The 18,542-nt window shown below is 36.8% G+C and overlaps 2 protein-coding genes across 2 annotated transcripts in view; both read left to right on the top strand.

Moving 5' to 3' along the window:
* LOC101311395 overlaps positions 1–5,922 on the top strand; it is an 11,148-nt gene extending 5,226 nt beyond the window's left edge. Inside the window, exons 10-20 of the mRNA XM_004303454.1 lie at positions 77–357; positions 570–658; positions 761–816; positions 1,161–1,208; positions 1,364–1,504; positions 2,583–2,688; positions 3,384–3,458; positions 3,556–3,605; positions 4,316–4,469; positions 4,555–4,721; positions 5,359–5,922. Coding sequence (XP_004303502.1) covers positions 77–357; positions 570–658; positions 761–816; positions 1,161–1,208; positions 1,364–1,504; positions 2,583–2,688; positions 3,384–3,458; positions 3,556–3,605; positions 4,316–4,469; positions 4,555–4,721; positions 5,359–5,640 — 1,449 coding nt within the window. The 3' untranslated portion in view covers positions 5,641–5,922. The remainder of the gene's footprint in view (positions 1–76; positions 358–569; positions 659–760; positions 817–1,160; positions 1,209–1,363; positions 1,505–2,582; positions 2,689–3,383; positions 3,459–3,555; positions 3,606–4,315; positions 4,470–4,554; positions 4,722–5,358) is intronic.
* A 7,277-nt stretch (positions 5,923–13,199) lies between these two features.
* Positions 13,200–16,504, top strand: LOC101291949. The gene is made up of 3 exons (XM_004305582.1): positions 13,200–14,416; positions 14,795–15,044; positions 15,172–16,504. The coding sequence occupies exons 1-3, from the start codon at positions 13,200–13,202 to the stop codon at positions 16,264–16,266; spliced, it is 2,562 nt and encodes an 853-aa protein (XP_004305630.1). The 3' UTR covers positions 16,267–16,504.
* The last annotated feature ends 2,038 nt before the right edge of the window (positions 16,505–18,542 follow it).

Below are 18,542 nucleotides of genomic sequence, written 5' to 3'. Positions count from 1 at the left end.
TTATGCTGCATGAGTTGTCGATTGAATTATACTTATCTTGTTTGTGTATTCATTCAGTATTTCATTTATGCTCCAGGGCTCAAATTTATCTGCAATCACGTCTTTCTATACTGTTTCTCGTCTTCTTCAAGTCATTGGCGGAAAAGGGATGTTTGATTCTGTGGCTGGAGTTATTTTATATCCTTACATGGCCTCAAGTGTGAGAGATTCTATTGCAAGGGACTCAATTGAGAGCATTGATGATGCTAAATCTATATTCAACCAATTGAGCGACATGGAAAAAGTAGTATCTTCTGATCCTGAGGCTGAAGGAGTAGAAAGAGTTGGCTGCCCTAGAGATACTATCCATATCCACAGGTTGTTGCAATTTTTCTTGTTCTTAGAAGTTACAACCTCCTACAGAAACAAAAAGAAAAAGGAAAAGAAAACTCTTGAGGGAGAGTTTTGTTGCACTTATTTAATTTTCTTTAGCTCATGCATCTCTTATTATATAAGATATTATTCTGATATGGTACTTTCCAGGGTATCGTTCTCTTGTGGTGTACTTATTAATTCTATCCCTGGTGCAGGAGTGGCATAATGGCTCATATTTTTTCGGAGAGTTATAGTCTATTGCTATCTTCACTGTTTGTATTATTTATTTTAGCAGAAGAAAAAGGTACTAACTTGCATGAATTTTATGTATCAGTCTTGACTAATTATCTTTAACCTTGAATTTTTATAATATCTGATTGTCTTTCATCTCTTTGCATTGATACAGATCTTCATCCACTGCTCTTTCGAATGATTGGATTAAGTGGGATGCGAGATATGCCTGTGAGTATTGAAGTTTTGATTTTTGTTTTTTCCTTTCTAATAATTATATTCTTCTTCAGCAGTTCTGAGGTTATGTTAAAAATTCCATGAAGCGGAATTACACAATATTTCTGTTTATTTGTTCGTTAAAGCTAAGAATTCTTATTTCATGTGGATATGTACTTGCTGTTGCATTAGAAGACTGAAGACAGTTGACAAGTCCTTCTTTAATGTTTTAAAGTTCTGATTGGACAATGTTCTCCTTATTGATTCATATATTCCCTCACTAATGTTTTGAGTGTTTTGGATTTGTAGCCTTGTATATGCATTATGAGATTCATATTATTCTTTTTGTATCTTAACAGGCAGCAGATGGAAATACCGGAAATATTTTTGTGATACATATAGATCAGGTATTGGAAATCATGGAAATATTCTTGCCTAAATCGTATATCTCCATTTATTAGTTATTTTTGGCAGCTAAATTTAAATGTTTAAGCTGTGACCCTATGTCTCTTAATTCAATGCCGCTTTCAGTAACATAATGAACTGAATTTCCATTTTACAGATTGTAAATGCATTATTGAAGGTTTTAGCAAGTCAACCACCTTTCTCTATACTAATACAATGGCATACAGGGTGGTTCTTGCGGAAGCTATTGATTTTTCCTGGAAAGGGTCTTGCTTGCCATAACATCCAGCTATTCAATGTAAGGTTTCAGCTGATATGGTAAAAGTACTAATTTATTTATCATATATTCATCTCTTATTGAATTGCAAGGAAAGAAGGCTGGCATAAAAAATAGTATAAAATTAGATCGAAATGGATAATGCTTATTGCGCGGATAATATACCTACCTTCGCCGTTTTTCTGTTTCTTCTTGGCAAAACAAACCATTAGTAGCATTTCATGTATTGGCAGATCTACTTGTTCTTATTGTGGTTAGCGCCCTAGGATCTTTTCTGGTCTTTACTGGTACTTTACGACTTAAGCAAAGTAGATAGATGAACTTGAAGATAGAAACACAGCACACACAATTTTATAGTGGTTCAGCCAAAACCCTGGCCTACGTCCACTTATGTGATCTCTCTTGAGAGATCACTAGCACTATGGAGAATAACAACCTGATTACAAGTACTTATTGAAATCCCTATGCTAATCCCCAACTCCCTGCTAGATCTCTCTATCACCCTTAGCTCTCGGTTTTCTGTGCTCTCTATCTTAACCTTAGAAAACCCCCCTGCAGCTCCTATTTCTAGTGATAGGGCTGCTGATACAATAAGGTTTTAGGACTCCTAAACCTAGTAGACAAAATCCTAACAGATCTTGAAAGATTACTTTCCTAGAACTTATAGAAAAAACCTCTTTCCTTTCTGGACTTGGATTTGCTTACTGAATCCTAACTTCCAAATCATATCAACGAGCCAAAACACAACAGTTCTCAGCTTCCATCAATGATTGTTCTTTATTTTTCTAGGCATAAGAACTTGCTTGTCTTGGAAATAAAAGTATACGTTTATTTTGATTTTCTCTACTCAGTGAGCAAATAGTTGAAGGTTCAGGTCTGAGGATGCTCAGACTTTGACATGACAACCCTTAATTTTGAGTTTCTCTGACCCAGTTGTAGCCAATTAGCTTGTTGAGAGTTTGACATACACTGACTGGCCTTTGAGGCAGGCTTAGATCTTTGTTTGAAATGCACATTTTTACCCTCACGATCTTGTCTCTCATGTAATTACATTTCCCAAACTTTCTAAAGTTTTATATGTTCTAGTTTATCTGGACAGGCCTCATACCAGCAGTCTCGTGAATACCTTCAGAAGGAACTTGATGGATGCTGGTTTGATCATATCCCAGAGGTCTTAAGAAATGAATGGGTGGGCTGTATAGCAGGTACGTTGTTCATATTTCTTATATTGATATGTATGCATTTTGGGGACAGTGTTGCTATTAATCTATTGTTGTCCCTTCAAGTTCTTTCAAGGATTGTTTGCAAAAGTTAAGCTACAAGAATGTAGTAGGTACAATACTAATTTTAGATTTTCCATCTTCCTAACATCTTGGTTGGTCTTCACATGATCTAACTATATAGATGATTGTTTTTTGTTTTCTTTTACGAAAAGTTTGGGCGCAATATGGTTGTTATCATTTGAAGGGGTGGTGGTGGGGAAAAACACACACCCTGTCCGTTTCTTGACCATATATGATGAGGTCCATCATGATTTTAGACTTAATAACAATCCTTTCATAAAGGGGCTGCAATTGCAGGATATGAATTTATGCTTTCTCTGATATCATCTTAAGTTTTGTTCGCTTATTACTATTTAAGTTGTTAGGATGGGGGTCTCAATACGATGTTTGTACTCAACTGCTTTTTCCTGAATAATAATAATAATAATAATAATAATAATAATAATAATAATAATAATAATAATAATAATCATCATAATAATGATCATAATAATCATAATCATAATCATAATCATCATCATCATCATCATAATCATATTCATAATCATCATCATAAATTATTTGGTATCTTATATGGAGAACTTACTACATGCAACTATTCTATTCTGATGCTGCAGCTCTGGTGGAATCATCCCAATGTAAAGATCCATTTTTTCTTCTAGAGCTGGACTTTAGCCAACAAAATACTGACGGTAAGTTTTTCTGAAAAGCATAGCACTTTCTCTGGTGTGATGCTTCATAAAGTATTTTGTTACATGATAAGTAATGTATATTGTGCACATATTGCAGGTGATGCAACGTCATACCTTGCTTGGCAGAGGATGGTCGACACTGTGAAGGTAATTATTATTTGTTGATCACTGAGATGAACTTGTATGTTTTGAAGATGATTCGTTGCTGTCATTTTTAGAGATGTTTGTGTCCATCAAACACAGATGAATTTCAGTTTGCCACATTAGGGTTGGATCTACTATACTCTGGAGTATGGTTCCATGAATCCATGATGGTGTCCAACATGACTTGCTGGGGTCATAGGTTATATTCTATGGATCACATTGGTATGAGCTTCCAATGTCAGAATATGGAGTTGAACCGTCAAAATTAACTCTTGCGAAGAGGCAAGAATGAATAAACAAATGAAAAAAAATTGCCAAATGAAATGTTATGTTGCTGGAGTGCTGGTATTTGAGCAACACTCCAGCAACGTAACATTTGATTGTTGCCGTATAAATTGAATTGCTGGATTATTGCCATTCTCTTTTTGAATTTAATGATTCACACTTCAATATTTGATTTTTCTCTATATTTGTTCAGTATATATGGGTAAAGCATTGATATGTTTTAACCTTATACCTATAAAACCATGCCATGTTTACTGGTCTGTCTGATGTGATGTTGTGCATTATATTTAGACTTCGTCTTGACCACATGCATACGGGTTACTCTGTTTCTATGAAAATTTTTTGTTTTGTCAGATTTCAGTATTTTACTTGATTAGTTGGTTCTGTCTTTTATTGACTCTTTGAAGCTCCCTTGTGTGCAATTTTAGGTTTTCATTCTACATCTTCAGCTGAAATCATGTATTCTCAAAGGAGAACTGCTTGAAGAACCGATGCTGAACATAAGCAGTGCAGAGGCTGACTCTGGTAAAGTCCATGCTTCAGATGTTGCATCTGCAAGCTTTGGGTCAGAGGTTCCTTTAGGTGGGTATTATTCTAGTGGAAGTTGAAGATTATCCCAGATCAACCTGTGTTATTTATACTGTCACTCCCTACAACTTTTTTGCAGGATCTGGAATACCTTGCAGAATTGCATTTTCCAATGCAGGAATTCGGGATATTTACTTGATACCTGTGGCAAGGAAAACATCAGGAAAATTGCTTCTTGCAGAGAAGCATCCTTTCCGCAGCCATCGAGGAACAGTACTTGCTATTGCACCATTGGCTGGGTCGAATGTAAGTTTAAAAATAATGCAATGGCATGGCTATGTTTTACCATCAACACCGTTCAGTCCAGCAATTATATATTTTAGCTTGACAGGTCTATTATATTTATTTAGTAACTAGCGCACTTTGAGTTCTGTCAATAACTAGGCTATGGTTATGGCTGGTATCTTGGCTGTCTTGCACTATGCCAGATCAGTGTGCAATCACCTACTGGAACTTCTCTCTGATATGCTTGAAGTAGATTTTTGATGTGCCTTGCATATCCTCTAGGATATGATTTTTTCTAGTTTCCGATTTAGGTAAAAATAATATGATATTACAATTGGCTGTTAAATCCTCAATTTTCAGACTTAGTGCATCATTTGCATTCCTGTATTTTCTGTTATTACCGAGAAATATTAGGATACAAATATGCTCAATTTGTTTGAGCTCCTAGAATTTCATGTTTCAATGTTGAAGTGGGAAACAACAGATGAGGATGCCGTTTTTATTTTATTTTTTATGGCCTCTTGATGGAATATAGGAAAAGGATAGTATTGTCTTCAACGAAGTATCATGGGAGCTTGAAAGTCTTTAGAAAATTGTAGATTTTCCTTTTGGCTTGTTATATATGCATATAGTTGATTTTGTTTCTCACTTGAAACAGCCAAAGGTAGATGCGGACCATCCAACATGGTTGCATCTTCAGATCAGAGAGTTCGAACCAAAATTTCGTAGTACTAAATTCAGAGGATATCATGCAGTGAAGTCCCATCACATTGTTGATGGCAGATGGACGCTTGGGTTTTCAGATGCAAAGGCTTGCGCAGCTGCTAGATTGTCAGTACTTGAGGAAACTCGGAAGCTGAGATCCTCTGTTGAGAGCTTACTTGCTCCTCTACTGCAAAATAACTGTCTAGGAAATTTATCAGAGAGCGAAGATGACTGACACTTTTTTGTACTGCTTGTAAATTAGCTAGCAACAATTTTAGTTTAGTAGTTGCCTTTGTTTTCTCTCCTTTTTCCTTAAAATTTTGCAACTTCCCGCATAAGGCTGAGGTCAATCATAATAGTTCATAATAATACATTACCTATCATTATCAAACATGCTATCAGTTGAGATTTTGTAGCAGTTATATTTTTCAACAATATTGAAGATAGAATCATAGAAATGTACCATACCAATTAGAATACGTACATATACATATTGAATGTATCTTGGAATTTCATCTCTGTGAGTTGGAACATCTAGTGAAATATTATATTTCACTCAGTTACTTACTCATGATTCATGAATCTGTTAATTGTCGACAAATCATCATTGAATGCAAAAGGACACAAGTTCTAATGCCCCCGTCTATCAGCAGGATCAACAATTGGTTAAGAAATTATTTGTATTAATGCAATATGCTTTTATTCATAATACAAATTAAGTATATACGCAGTTATAGACACCAAATTGTGGTTACAAGCTCTTTCATCAGACTACACTATATAAAGGCTTAGGCAAAGCAACTTCATTAGCTAATCAGACTAGAGAAGAAACCAACAGTTATTCTGCAATAATCAGATGCTGGCGGGAAAGTGGAGCTGCTGCTGATGATCAGAACTAGACTGGTCACCGTTAAACAATCTATGAAAGGTTTCCTACAGGTGCAGTCTCAATGTATACTGATCCTAGTAGTGTAAGTTATTAGTGAATGAGCTAATAATGTATATCAAGCTTATAACACCGATTTAATTTGTTAATTTTCAAAGTGTAGCAAAATTAAAGCTTGAATGTGCTTTGCATCTTTCAAAGTGCATGAAAACTCAGCAAGCAAAATACATACAACCAGCTGCAAATTGAAAGCATGCACGAGTCTTCATTATAGCATTGCAGCTTGGTGCAGAAGATATCTCTCACCTCATCTATTAGCTAGCCCGGTGTTCTATTCCCATGAATATATATCGATATAATGCCCCCTTTTTAAGCCTAATTAAACACTGATTCACTGAAATATATATAACAAGGTTAACAAGAGCATTAGTTTCAGATAGCAAACGGAAAAGCAACGAAAACTTTTTGGAAAAGGAGCGTGTAATTCCATCACCTTTACATAAACAAGGCTGTCATGTCAAAATTAGGGCAACTTTTTCTGCATTCTAAGCTTTAAAGGTCTGGCTGGGCTGGCCACCTTGCTATATATAATTTCTATTACCTATTTCTCTTAGTTTGGATATTGCTTTTCACCCACATGGCCACGTAGAGGCCAAAGATGCTCTTATTTGAAGCCTAAAAGCACAAAATGAGCGGCCCTTTTGAGTAGATAATGCCATATTTTACTTTTAATATGGCTTTATGAAGAGAGAGCTAGCTAGTGCTTTACTTTAACCAAAAGAGATAGAGCTTAGCTACAGAAACAAAATTAATTAATCAAATACCACAAACTCCCTAATGCAATGTGTTCCCATAAATCATAAATCATATATGTTATAAATATTAAAGGGGTCTGATAGTGAAAGACGAGAAAAGATCATGAACCCTAATCATCTTTGATCACTTTGATACAAATTAATCTCATGGCATCCTAACACAGATTACTAGTACGTTGTGGATCATGGCTTTTCTTTTTTGTACTTTTCTTTAAAACAAGCTAAGTGTTGTTATTGGTTTGAGGGAGAAAGTGAGATCGAGAGGAGGGAATAATGGGTTAGCTAGCTAGGGTGTATTCTAAGTAACTGTAAATATTCCGATCTCGTTCAAACGCTGCTTTTGTGGCAAAATATAGCAGAGAGGGAGGGTGCTTTGTGTTTCAAATTATTTGGTGGCTTTCTATGTCTTTTTAGGCCAACAAAGAAAGAAAGATAGGGTTGAAGAAGCTTTTTGACTGAGGACTGAACTGAGCTACCTAGCTAGAAGAATGCTCTCTCGGCGGGGAAAAGAATAAACAGTGGAGAATTTTGGATTTATCTCTGTACTTGTTTGGTCCTACTCTCCCTATCATTTTGACCCATATTCTGTATATATTCGCTTAATTAGTAGTTCTGAAATTACATAAATTAACAAAAAGAATGGTATACGTACAAGTTTGATGTTCAAAGATGATAGTGTATATTCCAGGTTGTATGCATGTCTACATTTAGATAGTCTGATATTACCAAAATGTCTAATATTTGAACTCCAAATTGAACTATGCAATTAAGTACAATGTATATTTTATCGATTACCACTAACTTTAAGTAAGATGATTGAGGAATGAAAGGGTTGGGAGATCTCTCGTTTGAAGTGTAAAGATCTCTGTAATGTTTTGAACTTTTTACGCAATTCCATGTAGTTTGTGTTATTAGCTCAAGACCTAGCTAAGGCGGTGAGTAGTATACGTTGTAGTCCTGCTTTCTATATCTAACTCTGTTAAACAAGACCATGCCCAGGAAAAAACAAAAGACCAGCGACTGAAACCAGCTAGCTGAAGAAGAAGAAGAAGAAGAAGAAGAAGATCGAGAATATATAGATATTTGGCTTGAGCTCACTGGAAGTGTTATGGCATTTCAGTTAATATATGTCTGGCATCAGAGACATATACTCTCTGCTAATTAAGTAATCAGAGAGACAGAGACAACCCAAATTAATACTGCAATACTAATAATCATTCCAAATCAAATTCAACTCAATTTATATAGTTAATACTATATAAATTCAAAATATTAGCTTAGTGTTACGGGTAAGGACACGGTGTGTTAATGCATATGATACATCAACTTTGTCCTCAAGTTGTAAAATAAGTCATCAAAATTGTAATATGAGTCCTTAAAATTGTAAAATTTTCTAGTTACAACATTAGTCCTCATTTGTCCTTAAAATGGTAATTGTATAAGTCCTAGAAGTTGTAACAACTGTTTTTTAATCACTTTGAGGACTTAATTACCACTTTAAGCACACATGATGATTAATGTTGTAACTAGAAAATTTTACAACTTTAAGGACTCATATTACAACTTCGATGACTAATATTACTAGTTTGAGGACTCAATTTATAAAGTTAATGCACCACATCATTCACATGCATTAACACATTCTAGAATTTTCCTAGTATTACCATATATATTTTCTCTTTTGTCATTTCAAGTTTATCTAATATTTCTAGAAGAAAGAATAGTAATTCGGGATAATTACATTAGCAAATCACATATACATCCTCTAAAAGAATTTGAAACACAAATAAATCCACTTGTGTTGTTGTTAAACAAATAAGGACAGTTTTTAACAATTAAGGACAATTTTTTTTTCTGCATGCCATGTGTCATGTTTTAATTTACCAAACTAACCCTACACTGATTAAATATGCTTTTAGAAGAGAAAAGTCTATTCTTTTGAGATTTTTCAGTAAATGGTACAGTAGCAGGTTTTCAATAACTTAGTGTAGTAGCAGTTAATTCAAGTAGAAGTAGTAGCAGAGGTTAACATTCCAGTACGTAGAAGTAGTAGCAGGGGTTAACATTCCAGTAGAAGTAGTAGCAGGGGTTAACATCTCAGTAGAAGTAGTAGCAGGGGCTAACATTCCAATAGAAAGTAGTAGCAGAGGTTAACATCTCAGCTAATGTAGTAGCAGGTTTTCAATGGCTCAGCTAATGTAGTAGCATGTTTTGCTGGAAAACTACACTTCCAACAGTTATAGTAGTAGGGTTTTAGTGGTTCAGCTAGTGTAGTAGCAGCCTCAGTAAGTGCAGTAGCAGGTTTTCAGTGGCTCAACTAATGTAGTAGCAGGTTTTCAGTGGCTCAGCTAATGTAGTAGCATGTTTTGCTGGAAAGCTACATTTCCAACAGATGTAGTAGCAGGGTTTTAGTGGTTCAGCTACTGTAGTAGCAGCTTCAGTAACTGTAGTAGTAGATTTTCGGTGGCTCAGCTAATGTAGTAGCATGTTTTGCTGGAAAACTACAATTCCAACAGATGTAGTAGCAAAGTTTTAGTGGTTCAACTAATGTAGTAACAGTTTTAGTAACTGTAGTAGCAGATTTTCGGTGGCTCAGCTAATGTAGTAGTATGTTTTGCTACTACATGGTCGTCTAATCTTCATGCTACTGCATTGTGTGGTTGTCCAATCTTCCAACTACTACACTGTCTAGTCGTCCAATCTTCCTGCTACTACATTGGTCGTCAAATCTTCCTGCTACTGCCTCGTCGTCCAATCTTCCTGCTACTACACTATATGGTCATCCAATCTTCCTGTTGCTACACTGTCTGGTAGTCAAATCTTCCTGCTACTACACTGGTCGTTAAATCTTCCTGCTACTACACTGGTCGTTAAATCTTCCTACTACTGCCTAGTCGTCCAATCTTTATGCATAATGAGATATACAACACTAATCACACTCAATTTACATAAACTTGTCGCCCAAATTTTAGATAAGAAAGAAAGCAACATTATGAAAATCAAAGGAGCACAACTTCTTTCACCTCAACTTTCCACAGATTAATACAAACCAACTCGTTGTCATTAGATCTGGACGCTAAAACCAATTCTGACGGCTTTGATACCTAACTCCTCTTGCTTCAATTTCGACGAAAACTAAGCCAGCAAAACCTGGACATTCAACAATGAAGCCGAGCTAGCAGCATCCCCTTCCAAGGATGAAACCAGATGCTAAAACCGATCAAGTGGAGCGATTAGAACTTGATGATTTCAAGGGTGTAGAGAGAGGCGTCGATCGAGTGGCAAGGTCGATCTAGCAACGGCGGAGTTGATCGGCGAGGTCAATCTAGCAGGCGGAGGAGTCAATCGGCGAGGTCGATCTAGTAACGGCGGAGTCGATCGACGTTGTGTGGTGGGGAGAGAGAGAGAGAGAGAGAGAGAGAGAGAGAGAGAGAGAGAGAGAGAGAGAGAGAGAGAGAGAGAGAGAGAGTAGAGAGAGAGAGAGAGAGAGAGAGAAAGAAGATATTTTTGGTTGGGGTATTTTTGGTTTAGGCAATGATAATTTTGTAGATATTTCAAAAAATATTAGTTTTTTAGGTATTTTACGTAAAAAATTGCTCACATGGCATGATACTATGCACTGCCATGCCCTGTGGGTCTGAGCTTATGTCCTTATTTGTTAAATCTGTTAATATGTGGTTTTTCTGTTTTATGCAACTGTTTATAGTAGTAGGATGTCATTTCCTATAATTACATTACCTGTAATTTGTCATGCAGGGATCTTAATACTCTTTTTTTTTTTGGCAAATAAAATTAGAAAATCAAGGAGGGTCTAAAAGCCGAACTTTATGTAGTAAAGGAGAGTAAGATAGAGGAGGGAATGTCTGAGAGCTGGTATTAATCCCCATGCAACATGCATTTAAAGTGTCAAGCTTTGAAGCTTTGTTAGTTTTATAGTTATATACATCTGTTCTAGAGAAGAGAAGAAATGATGCTAATAAAACTAACAGTGAATTGGAAGGAAGGACGCTTTAAGGCTTTAGGCTTTATTCCATGTCGTCTCTCTTTGAGTCTGGAAGAAAATCTTACACAGGTCCCCATTATTTGTTCAGCAGACACATAGTCCCCATTCTCTTTTCAGGTCCTCGTTTTTGGCGGATCCACATTCCTTTCATTCATTTATTCTCTACTCCTCGATCATAAAATCTAAAAACAGAAGTACTTATACGGTTCATCAGATATGTATATATAGATTCTTGCTATGCAGTACGTTTACAATATATACTGTTTTATACAATAATGCCTCTCTTTACAGATATACTTCTAATCATCAATGTTTAGGATCTGTGATTTGTTGTGTGGTTCAGCTTGTAACATGCACCTCAACAATGTTCTTTCACTATTAGCTTCAGTTAATTTTCATTATGTATCTTCCTTACCATTTAAGGCTTTTTTTTTGTTTTTGAAGAAGCAGATAATTTCATTCCTTATCATAGGTAAAACTGAACACATCTAATCCTGTCTTGGACAAAACCTTTATGAACCAAGCAAACTACCACTAATTGCAAACAGTTAAGCTCGTTTGTTCTAACTAAAAACTATCTTATCAAAAAGACTGAACCTAACTCCTCAAAGAAAAATCTCAATCGCCAAGAGAACTCAATTGATGTACATCTGGAAATTCAAGATTAAGTAATCAAATGGTTATTTTCCATTTAATATAATAGGCAAGATAAAACTAAGAGAAATTAAATTTTTTCCTTGCCATCAGCAGAATGACAAGTGAGAAACAGAGGTGTAACGCCTTGTTTCTTTGGAACCCTAGCCTAGTTTTCGTTTTCTTACTACCAAGAGGCCAACCAACTTTTCTTTCCAGAATCACTACCCCTTCCTCAAATGCGCGCTCTCCTGCGTCCCCTAGGACCTCCAGGATGATGAGTATCCTGTATCCATCCTGCTCCCGCGGAAGCTGAATTCCACCTGCCGGCTGCACTTTCATCTGCACCTCCGTGAACTTCACGCCAACACGAGTAATCAGACCGCACTGAAGAAATTTACCAACTAAGTGCTTAAAATTTGGTTTTAAAACATAGTTGAAGCTAATATTGAAGAACACAAAATAAATTTCAGACTGCAGATGATCATAGATATTGTTTGGAAATTAAAAGTAGCACTGTTGAAATCAAAATCTACCCCATACGGGGAAGATTAGATGCATTAGTTCTTTTCTTTGGTCGCTTTGAGATTATTATCACTCCAACTCTAGATACTAACTCAAAACTAAAGCAGAACCTTAAGAATTTGTACGAGCAAATCAAAAGAGTACAGCATGTATATCGCTGGTGATTTAACGTGGGGAGAGAGGAGGGTCAAAAATGATGAGAGACGAAGGGTAAACAAAGAAAAAGATAAGCAAACAAGGGCAAACTAATTTGGGGGTGTGTGTATTGATAAAATAGATAAGTGTTTCTGAAAAAACTGTATACACACACACTGTGTAGGTTAATTTTTTTTTTTCTTTTGGAACTCGTTTATAGGTTATTAATTAGTACGCACATAATGCTTATTAATTAATGAACAATGTACTGTTGCCTAAAAGAGAGAGACGCACTTCCAAAGCTAGCTAGCTAGAGTACCAAATCTTTTCTCAAAATTATTTGATGTGTGAGAAAGAGAGAAGGCAAAGCTGAGTTGCCTTTGATACTGGTGCGTAAATATTTAGTCCTGCTTGTCAGCACATGCATTCCACTTTCCACTACAAAATCGACTTTGGACCCCAAAATTTTACCTCCCCTACAAGAAAAGCACACACCCCGGCCACCCCTCCAATAAATCTCTCGCTCTCTCATCATGATCACTAATCATCTAGAGTACTAGATAACAAACAACTCTCATACAACTTCACTGCATATATAGTTGATCTAGCTACCTACATATAGGCGAGTTCAAACCTCAAACCTTACAACTTCCATCATTAGCCAACTTCTCTCTCAAAACCCATATCTTGCTTCTGTCTCTCTTTCACTCTTCAACTAAACACCCATGAACCGATCTCTAATTTGACCTTCTTTTCTAAGATTTAATTACAAGCAGCCAAGCAATTGATCGATCAAGATGAGAGCAGGAGGTTGCACACTCCAACAGGGTCTAACTACAGAGGCTGCAAACATAGTAAAGCTTGCACTAACCCTAGCACGGCACCGAGGCCATGCGCAAGTCACTCCACTCCATGTTGCAAACACCATGCTTTCTTCTTCAACCGGCCTATTGCGAACTGCTTGCCTTCAATCACACTCTCACCCACTTCAATGCAAAGCACTTGAGCTTTGCTTCAATGTTGCCCTCAACCGCCTCCCGGCTTCCAATTCAAGCCCCATGTTGGGTGGCGGGCATCACCCTCAAAACCCTTCCATCTCTAATGCCTTGGTCGCTGCTTTCAAGCGCGCGCAGGCTCACCAACGACGCGGTTCCATTGAGAACCAGCAGCAGCCCCTCCTAGCAGTGAAGATAGAGCTGGAGCAACTCATCATTTCAATCTTAGATGATCCAAGTGTAAGTAGAGTCATGAGAGAAGCTGGGTTTTCTAGTACCCAAGTCAAAAGCAATGTAGAACAAGCTGTCTCCTTAGAAATATGTAACTCCCAAACTACTACCACTCCTTGTGTAAGTAGTAGTAAGTCGAAGGAGAGTAATCTCCAGATGAGTCCTTTGTCAGTGGTACCTAATCTAGATCCAGTCAGGAATGAGGATGTGACGAGTGTTCTAGAGAATTTGGTGAAGAAAAGAAGGAAGAGTATTGTGATTGTGGGTGAGTGTCTTGCTAGTGTTGAGGGCGTTGTTAAGGGAGTGATGGAGAAGCTTGATAAGGGAGATCAACATGTTGTCGTTGACGAGGGTTTTAGTTTGAGAGATGTAAAGTATGTAACACTATCTCTCTCCTCTTTTGGACATCTTTCAAGAGTAGAGGTTGAACAGAAACTTGGAGATCTCAAGAGCCTAGTGAGGAGCTGTGTGGGGAAAGGAATAATTTTGTATCTAGGAGATCTCAAGTGGATTACTGAATATAGGGCTAGTAGTAGTTCAAGTCATGATCAGCAGGGAATTAGGGGGTATTATTGTCCAGTGGAGCACATGATCTTGGAGCTTGGGAACCTGGTTTGTGGGATTCATGGGGAGACTAATGGTGGGAGGGTTTGGCTTGTAGGGATTGCTACTTTCCAAACTTACATGAGATGCAAATCTGGCCATCCATCACTTGAGACTGTTTGGGGTATTCATCCTCTAACGATTCCCTTAACCAGCCTGCGCTTGAGTCTTGTCACAGCAGAAAGGTAAACGAATTGCCAAAGTCCCAAATTATATGTTCCATGCCATTAATTACCTCAATTTATTCATCATATTTGTCTTTATAAAATCTTTAGGTTTTCGTTGATTTCTTGCTTATTTTGATGGGAAACGAATGCTATGTGCACTCTTTAATTGATTTTAAGCTGCTGGTTTGAGTGTTAAATATTTGCCCTCTTCCATAAGAGTCTACAACTGGAAAATGCAACTGGCCGGCACCGGTTGATCCACTGGAACGTGTTGATGATAAAACTTTGATATGTTTCACATGTTTTCTTGAAATTAATCAATCTTTCCTGATAATATAACCATCACATTTTTTTGATTATCTTGCTATTAATTTACATTACTGGTATAATTTACAGTGAACTGCACAGTGAATCTACAAGCAAGATAGCTGAAAGTGGAACTAGCAGACTAGTAATACTAGAAGGTGGAGATCAAAAGCAGCTCACTTGCTGTGATGAATGCTCAGCCAAGTTCGAAGAAGAAGCTCAAAGCTTACGAAGCAGTAGCATCTGTAACAGTGAATCCACCACATCAAGCCTTCCTGCATGGCTCCAACAGTACAAGAATGAGAACAAAGGACTAAACGCAACAACTAATAATCATCAGGTACTTCGTCTTACCTAATTAACCTCTTCATTAAGTTTCATAAATATTTTCATGGCCCAGCATTAATAGAAGTTCTCCAAAACTAAACTTTTCCTTTGCTATTATGTTGTTTTCTTTTGTACATCAGAACTTTGTCTCAGTTTCAGACCTTTGCAAAAAGTGGAACTCCATTTGCAAAGCAATGCACCACCAACAACATTCCAATAATTCTTCTGAGCTCAAGACCCTCACAATATTCTCTTCCCTCTCACCCTCTTCCTCAACTTCCGGTTTTTCCTATGAGCAACAACAATACCCTACTTTGCACCACCATCATTCTTGGAGGGACCAACAAATCTGGATACCCGACGCTCGTGACAAAGCTGTCGAACCCAATTTGACAATGTACTCATTAAATCCTAATTCCACTCCTAATTCGGCTACATCGAGTGATGTCATGGAGATGGACTATGTTCCAAGGTTCAAGGAGATCAATGGCGAGAACCTGAAAACCCTATGCAATGCATTGGAGACAAAAGTGCCGTGGCAGAAGAATATAATTCCGGACATCGCCTCCACAATCTTGAGATGCAGGTCCGGAATGGTCAGAAGAAAAGGGAGTAAGGTGGGCACTAATTTCAGTCCCGAGGTAAAAGAGGAAACATGGTTGTTCTTTCAAGGTCTTGATATGGAAGCTAAGGAAAAAGTTGCAAGGGAATTAGCTCGTCTTGTTTTCGGGTCTCAAACCAACCTCATTTCCATTGCACTAAGCAGTTTCTCGTCGACTCGAGCAGACTCAACCGATGATTGTAGAAGCAAGAGACCACGAGATGAACAAAGTTGCAGTTATGTGGAAAGATTCGCTGAGGCGGTGGCGTTGAATCCACATAGGGTTTTTTTAGTTGAAGACGTAGAGCAAGCAGACTATTGCTCACAAATGGGATTTAAGAGAGCGATGGAAAGAGGAAGGATAACAAATTCGAGTGGCGAAGAAGTTGGCCTTGGAGATGCCATCATTATTTTGAGCTGCGAAAGCTTTAGTTCGAGATCAAGAGCTTGCTCTCCCCCTATAAAGCAAAAATCATCAGAAGAAGAAGATCATAAGGATTCAAGTCCTTGTGCGTCTTTGGATTTGAACATTTCGTTTGATGATGACGACGTTGATGACGATCAGTCAATTGATGACATTGGTCTTCTTGAATCGGTTGATAGAAGAATCATTTTCAAAATTCAAGAACTATAAACATCGATCGGGAAGAATACGTCATCAGGCGAGGCTCCATTTGTTCCCTTTGTTTAACTTTTGGGATGCCTTTCTAGGTTTCTGGCGAAACTTTGTTTGTTTAGTATGTTTTTAGATTCTTAACTTGGCGTATCCTAGGGCTGAAGAGTTAAAGATTTTCCTCTTTATGTAAAACTACTAGATATATATGTAAATTATTATGATCTATGATTTCCTTGTAAAAGGAATTCTTTTTCTCAATTTCCTTGTTCATGCATGGAATCTGCGAAGTATTATAGTTGAGATGCATGCACCGAACAAGTTTTACAGTGGAATGTTCCGGTTTCCATGTTTTAATTGGCGTGTTTCAGTACTTTGTACCAAACTATATATTCCGATCCTCTCAATTTTCTCATATGTACGTAGCTGCATAAATCGCAGGACGCAGGACACTAGTTTGTCTTATTTGTTGAGGTCTTTATTTCAAAACACATAGAACGTGAAGCTTCATGATTTATTTAAAATTTTGTCCAGCAATCCGTACTTGAGTCACCTAAATTCACCTCAATGTTTCATGTTAAATGAGGCTCGTGACACTCATTTAACATGTCTGTAATTTTTACGAATTATATAATTTCGTAGGATTCATTATAAAGAACAATTCAAAATTATAGTGCATAATTGCGTAATTCAGTCGAAATGTTTGTAAGAGTTTAAATTAAATTCACACAAAACACAGACAAATAATGAGAGAAAAATCTCATATCTATCGACCTCAAGATGTTAACGAGATCAAACCTAGAATTATATATATATAAATATCAGGGCCCTTCCAATGAGGGATCCCTATTTTAAGCCATTTATAGGGATATGACATTACACCAACTTCCCGATTATAATTTTACATCTCCACCGTTCATATCTTAGGTCTATATGAGTAGATCACCTCTACAAAATTTCATATGATTTGGTGATCGTTAAGACTTTCAAAAGTTCAATTTAGTTTTAATGACCTTCAACGGTTTTAGTTTGACATAAGCTGGACCGTTCAAGATCATTAAAACTAAATCAAACTTTTGAAAGCCTTAACGATCACCAAATCATATGAAATTTTGTAGAGGTGATCTACTCATATAGACCTAAGATATGAACGATGGAGATGTAAAAATTCAATTGGGAAGTGGTGTAATGCCCTATCCCTAGAAAGTGGCCAAAAATAGAGATCCCTCAATGGAAGAGGGCTGTATAAATATATATATATATATACACACTAAATAAAACAAAACTTGTTCGAGTTACTACAATTGTTTGAAAAGTTTAGAATTCAAGACTACAATATTTACAGATACTGTCTCTGAAAGACCAGGAAAACTAATAATTAGTTCGAACTAAACTTGAATTAAGTTTTTCGTTTACTTGTACAATCATGTTTAGTTATCTCACTTGTACAATTACTGTTAATTACCTCATGCAATGGCATTATTACCGTATCACTCTATAGAGCATACATCACAATCTCAAACATTTTGGGGCCCCTAGAATTGGGGGCTCTAGGCGGGAGCCTATTGAGCCTGCCCCCAAGGCCGGCACTTATGACCAATGTAATTAATGTACGTGCATGCAGTACCATAATTGTAATTGTGTGATTTTCCAACCCCAAATGGTCATATTAGCAAAATTTATAAAGCATTTATCAAAAAATTATAACAAAAAAAATTGAAATTTCCCCTCATTTACAATTCACACGGTCATTTTTTCCTTTTTTAGTAACATAATTTTCTTTTTCAATAACTTGAGTGTTTTCTTAGTAATTACTTAATTTTCTTTTAGTAATATAATTTGCTGCTAATAATATGTATTTTGTCTCATAACTAGAAAAAGAAATGAAAGAGTATGGATTGTAAAATGAGAAATGTGGATTTGAATCCATTAATCTATGTAATCATCTAAAATTTATCGAGGGATCAACTTGTAACTTTACAAGTCAAAACTATTTACTATGATACTTAATTAAGATAATACAACATCAATAAAATGTTAGAGGTGATAATTAAATAGCAATAAAGCCACTCTGGTAAAATTAGAAAGAACAATAGAGTTGAAGGCGCACACACTCCCTCGAGAGTAAAGAGGGCCGTGCTTTCTTCTCTTGTCCGTCGGACGAGCCTTGATTCCGTGTGGGTCGTGTGAGAAGTCAGGTCTCTTCGGTTGGTAGTCTATACGGATCAGAGAGATTGTGTGGGTGTTTGAGAGAGAGAGAGAGAGAGAGAGAGAGAGAGAGAGAGAGAGAGAGAGTA

Source organism: Fragaria vesca, linkage group LG6 (genome assembly GCF_000184155.1).
Source record: "Fragaria vesca subsp. vesca linkage group LG6, FraVesHawaii_1.0, whole genome shotgun sequence".
Lineage (NCBI taxonomy): Eukaryota > Viridiplantae > Streptophyta > Magnoliopsida > Rosales > Rosaceae > Fragaria > Fragaria vesca.
The sequence above is the reverse complement of the archived record's forward strand: the minus strand, read 5'-3'. Positions and strand labels throughout refer to the sequence as shown.

Bases quoted from the DNA above. Each gene is read 5' to 3' on its own strand.
- LOC101291949 (XM_004305582.1), top strand. From the start codon at position 13,200: ATGAGAGCAGGAGGTTGCACACTCCAACAGGGTCTAACTACAGAGGCT. The intron at 14,417-14,794 runs GTAAACGAATTG...TATAATTTACAG, and splicing joins AGTCTTGTCACAGCAGAAAG to TGAACTGCACAGTGAATCTA. The intron at 15,045-15,171 runs GTACTTCGTCTT...TTTGTACATCAG, and splicing joins CAACAACTAATAATCATCAG to AACTTTGTCTCAGTTTCAGA.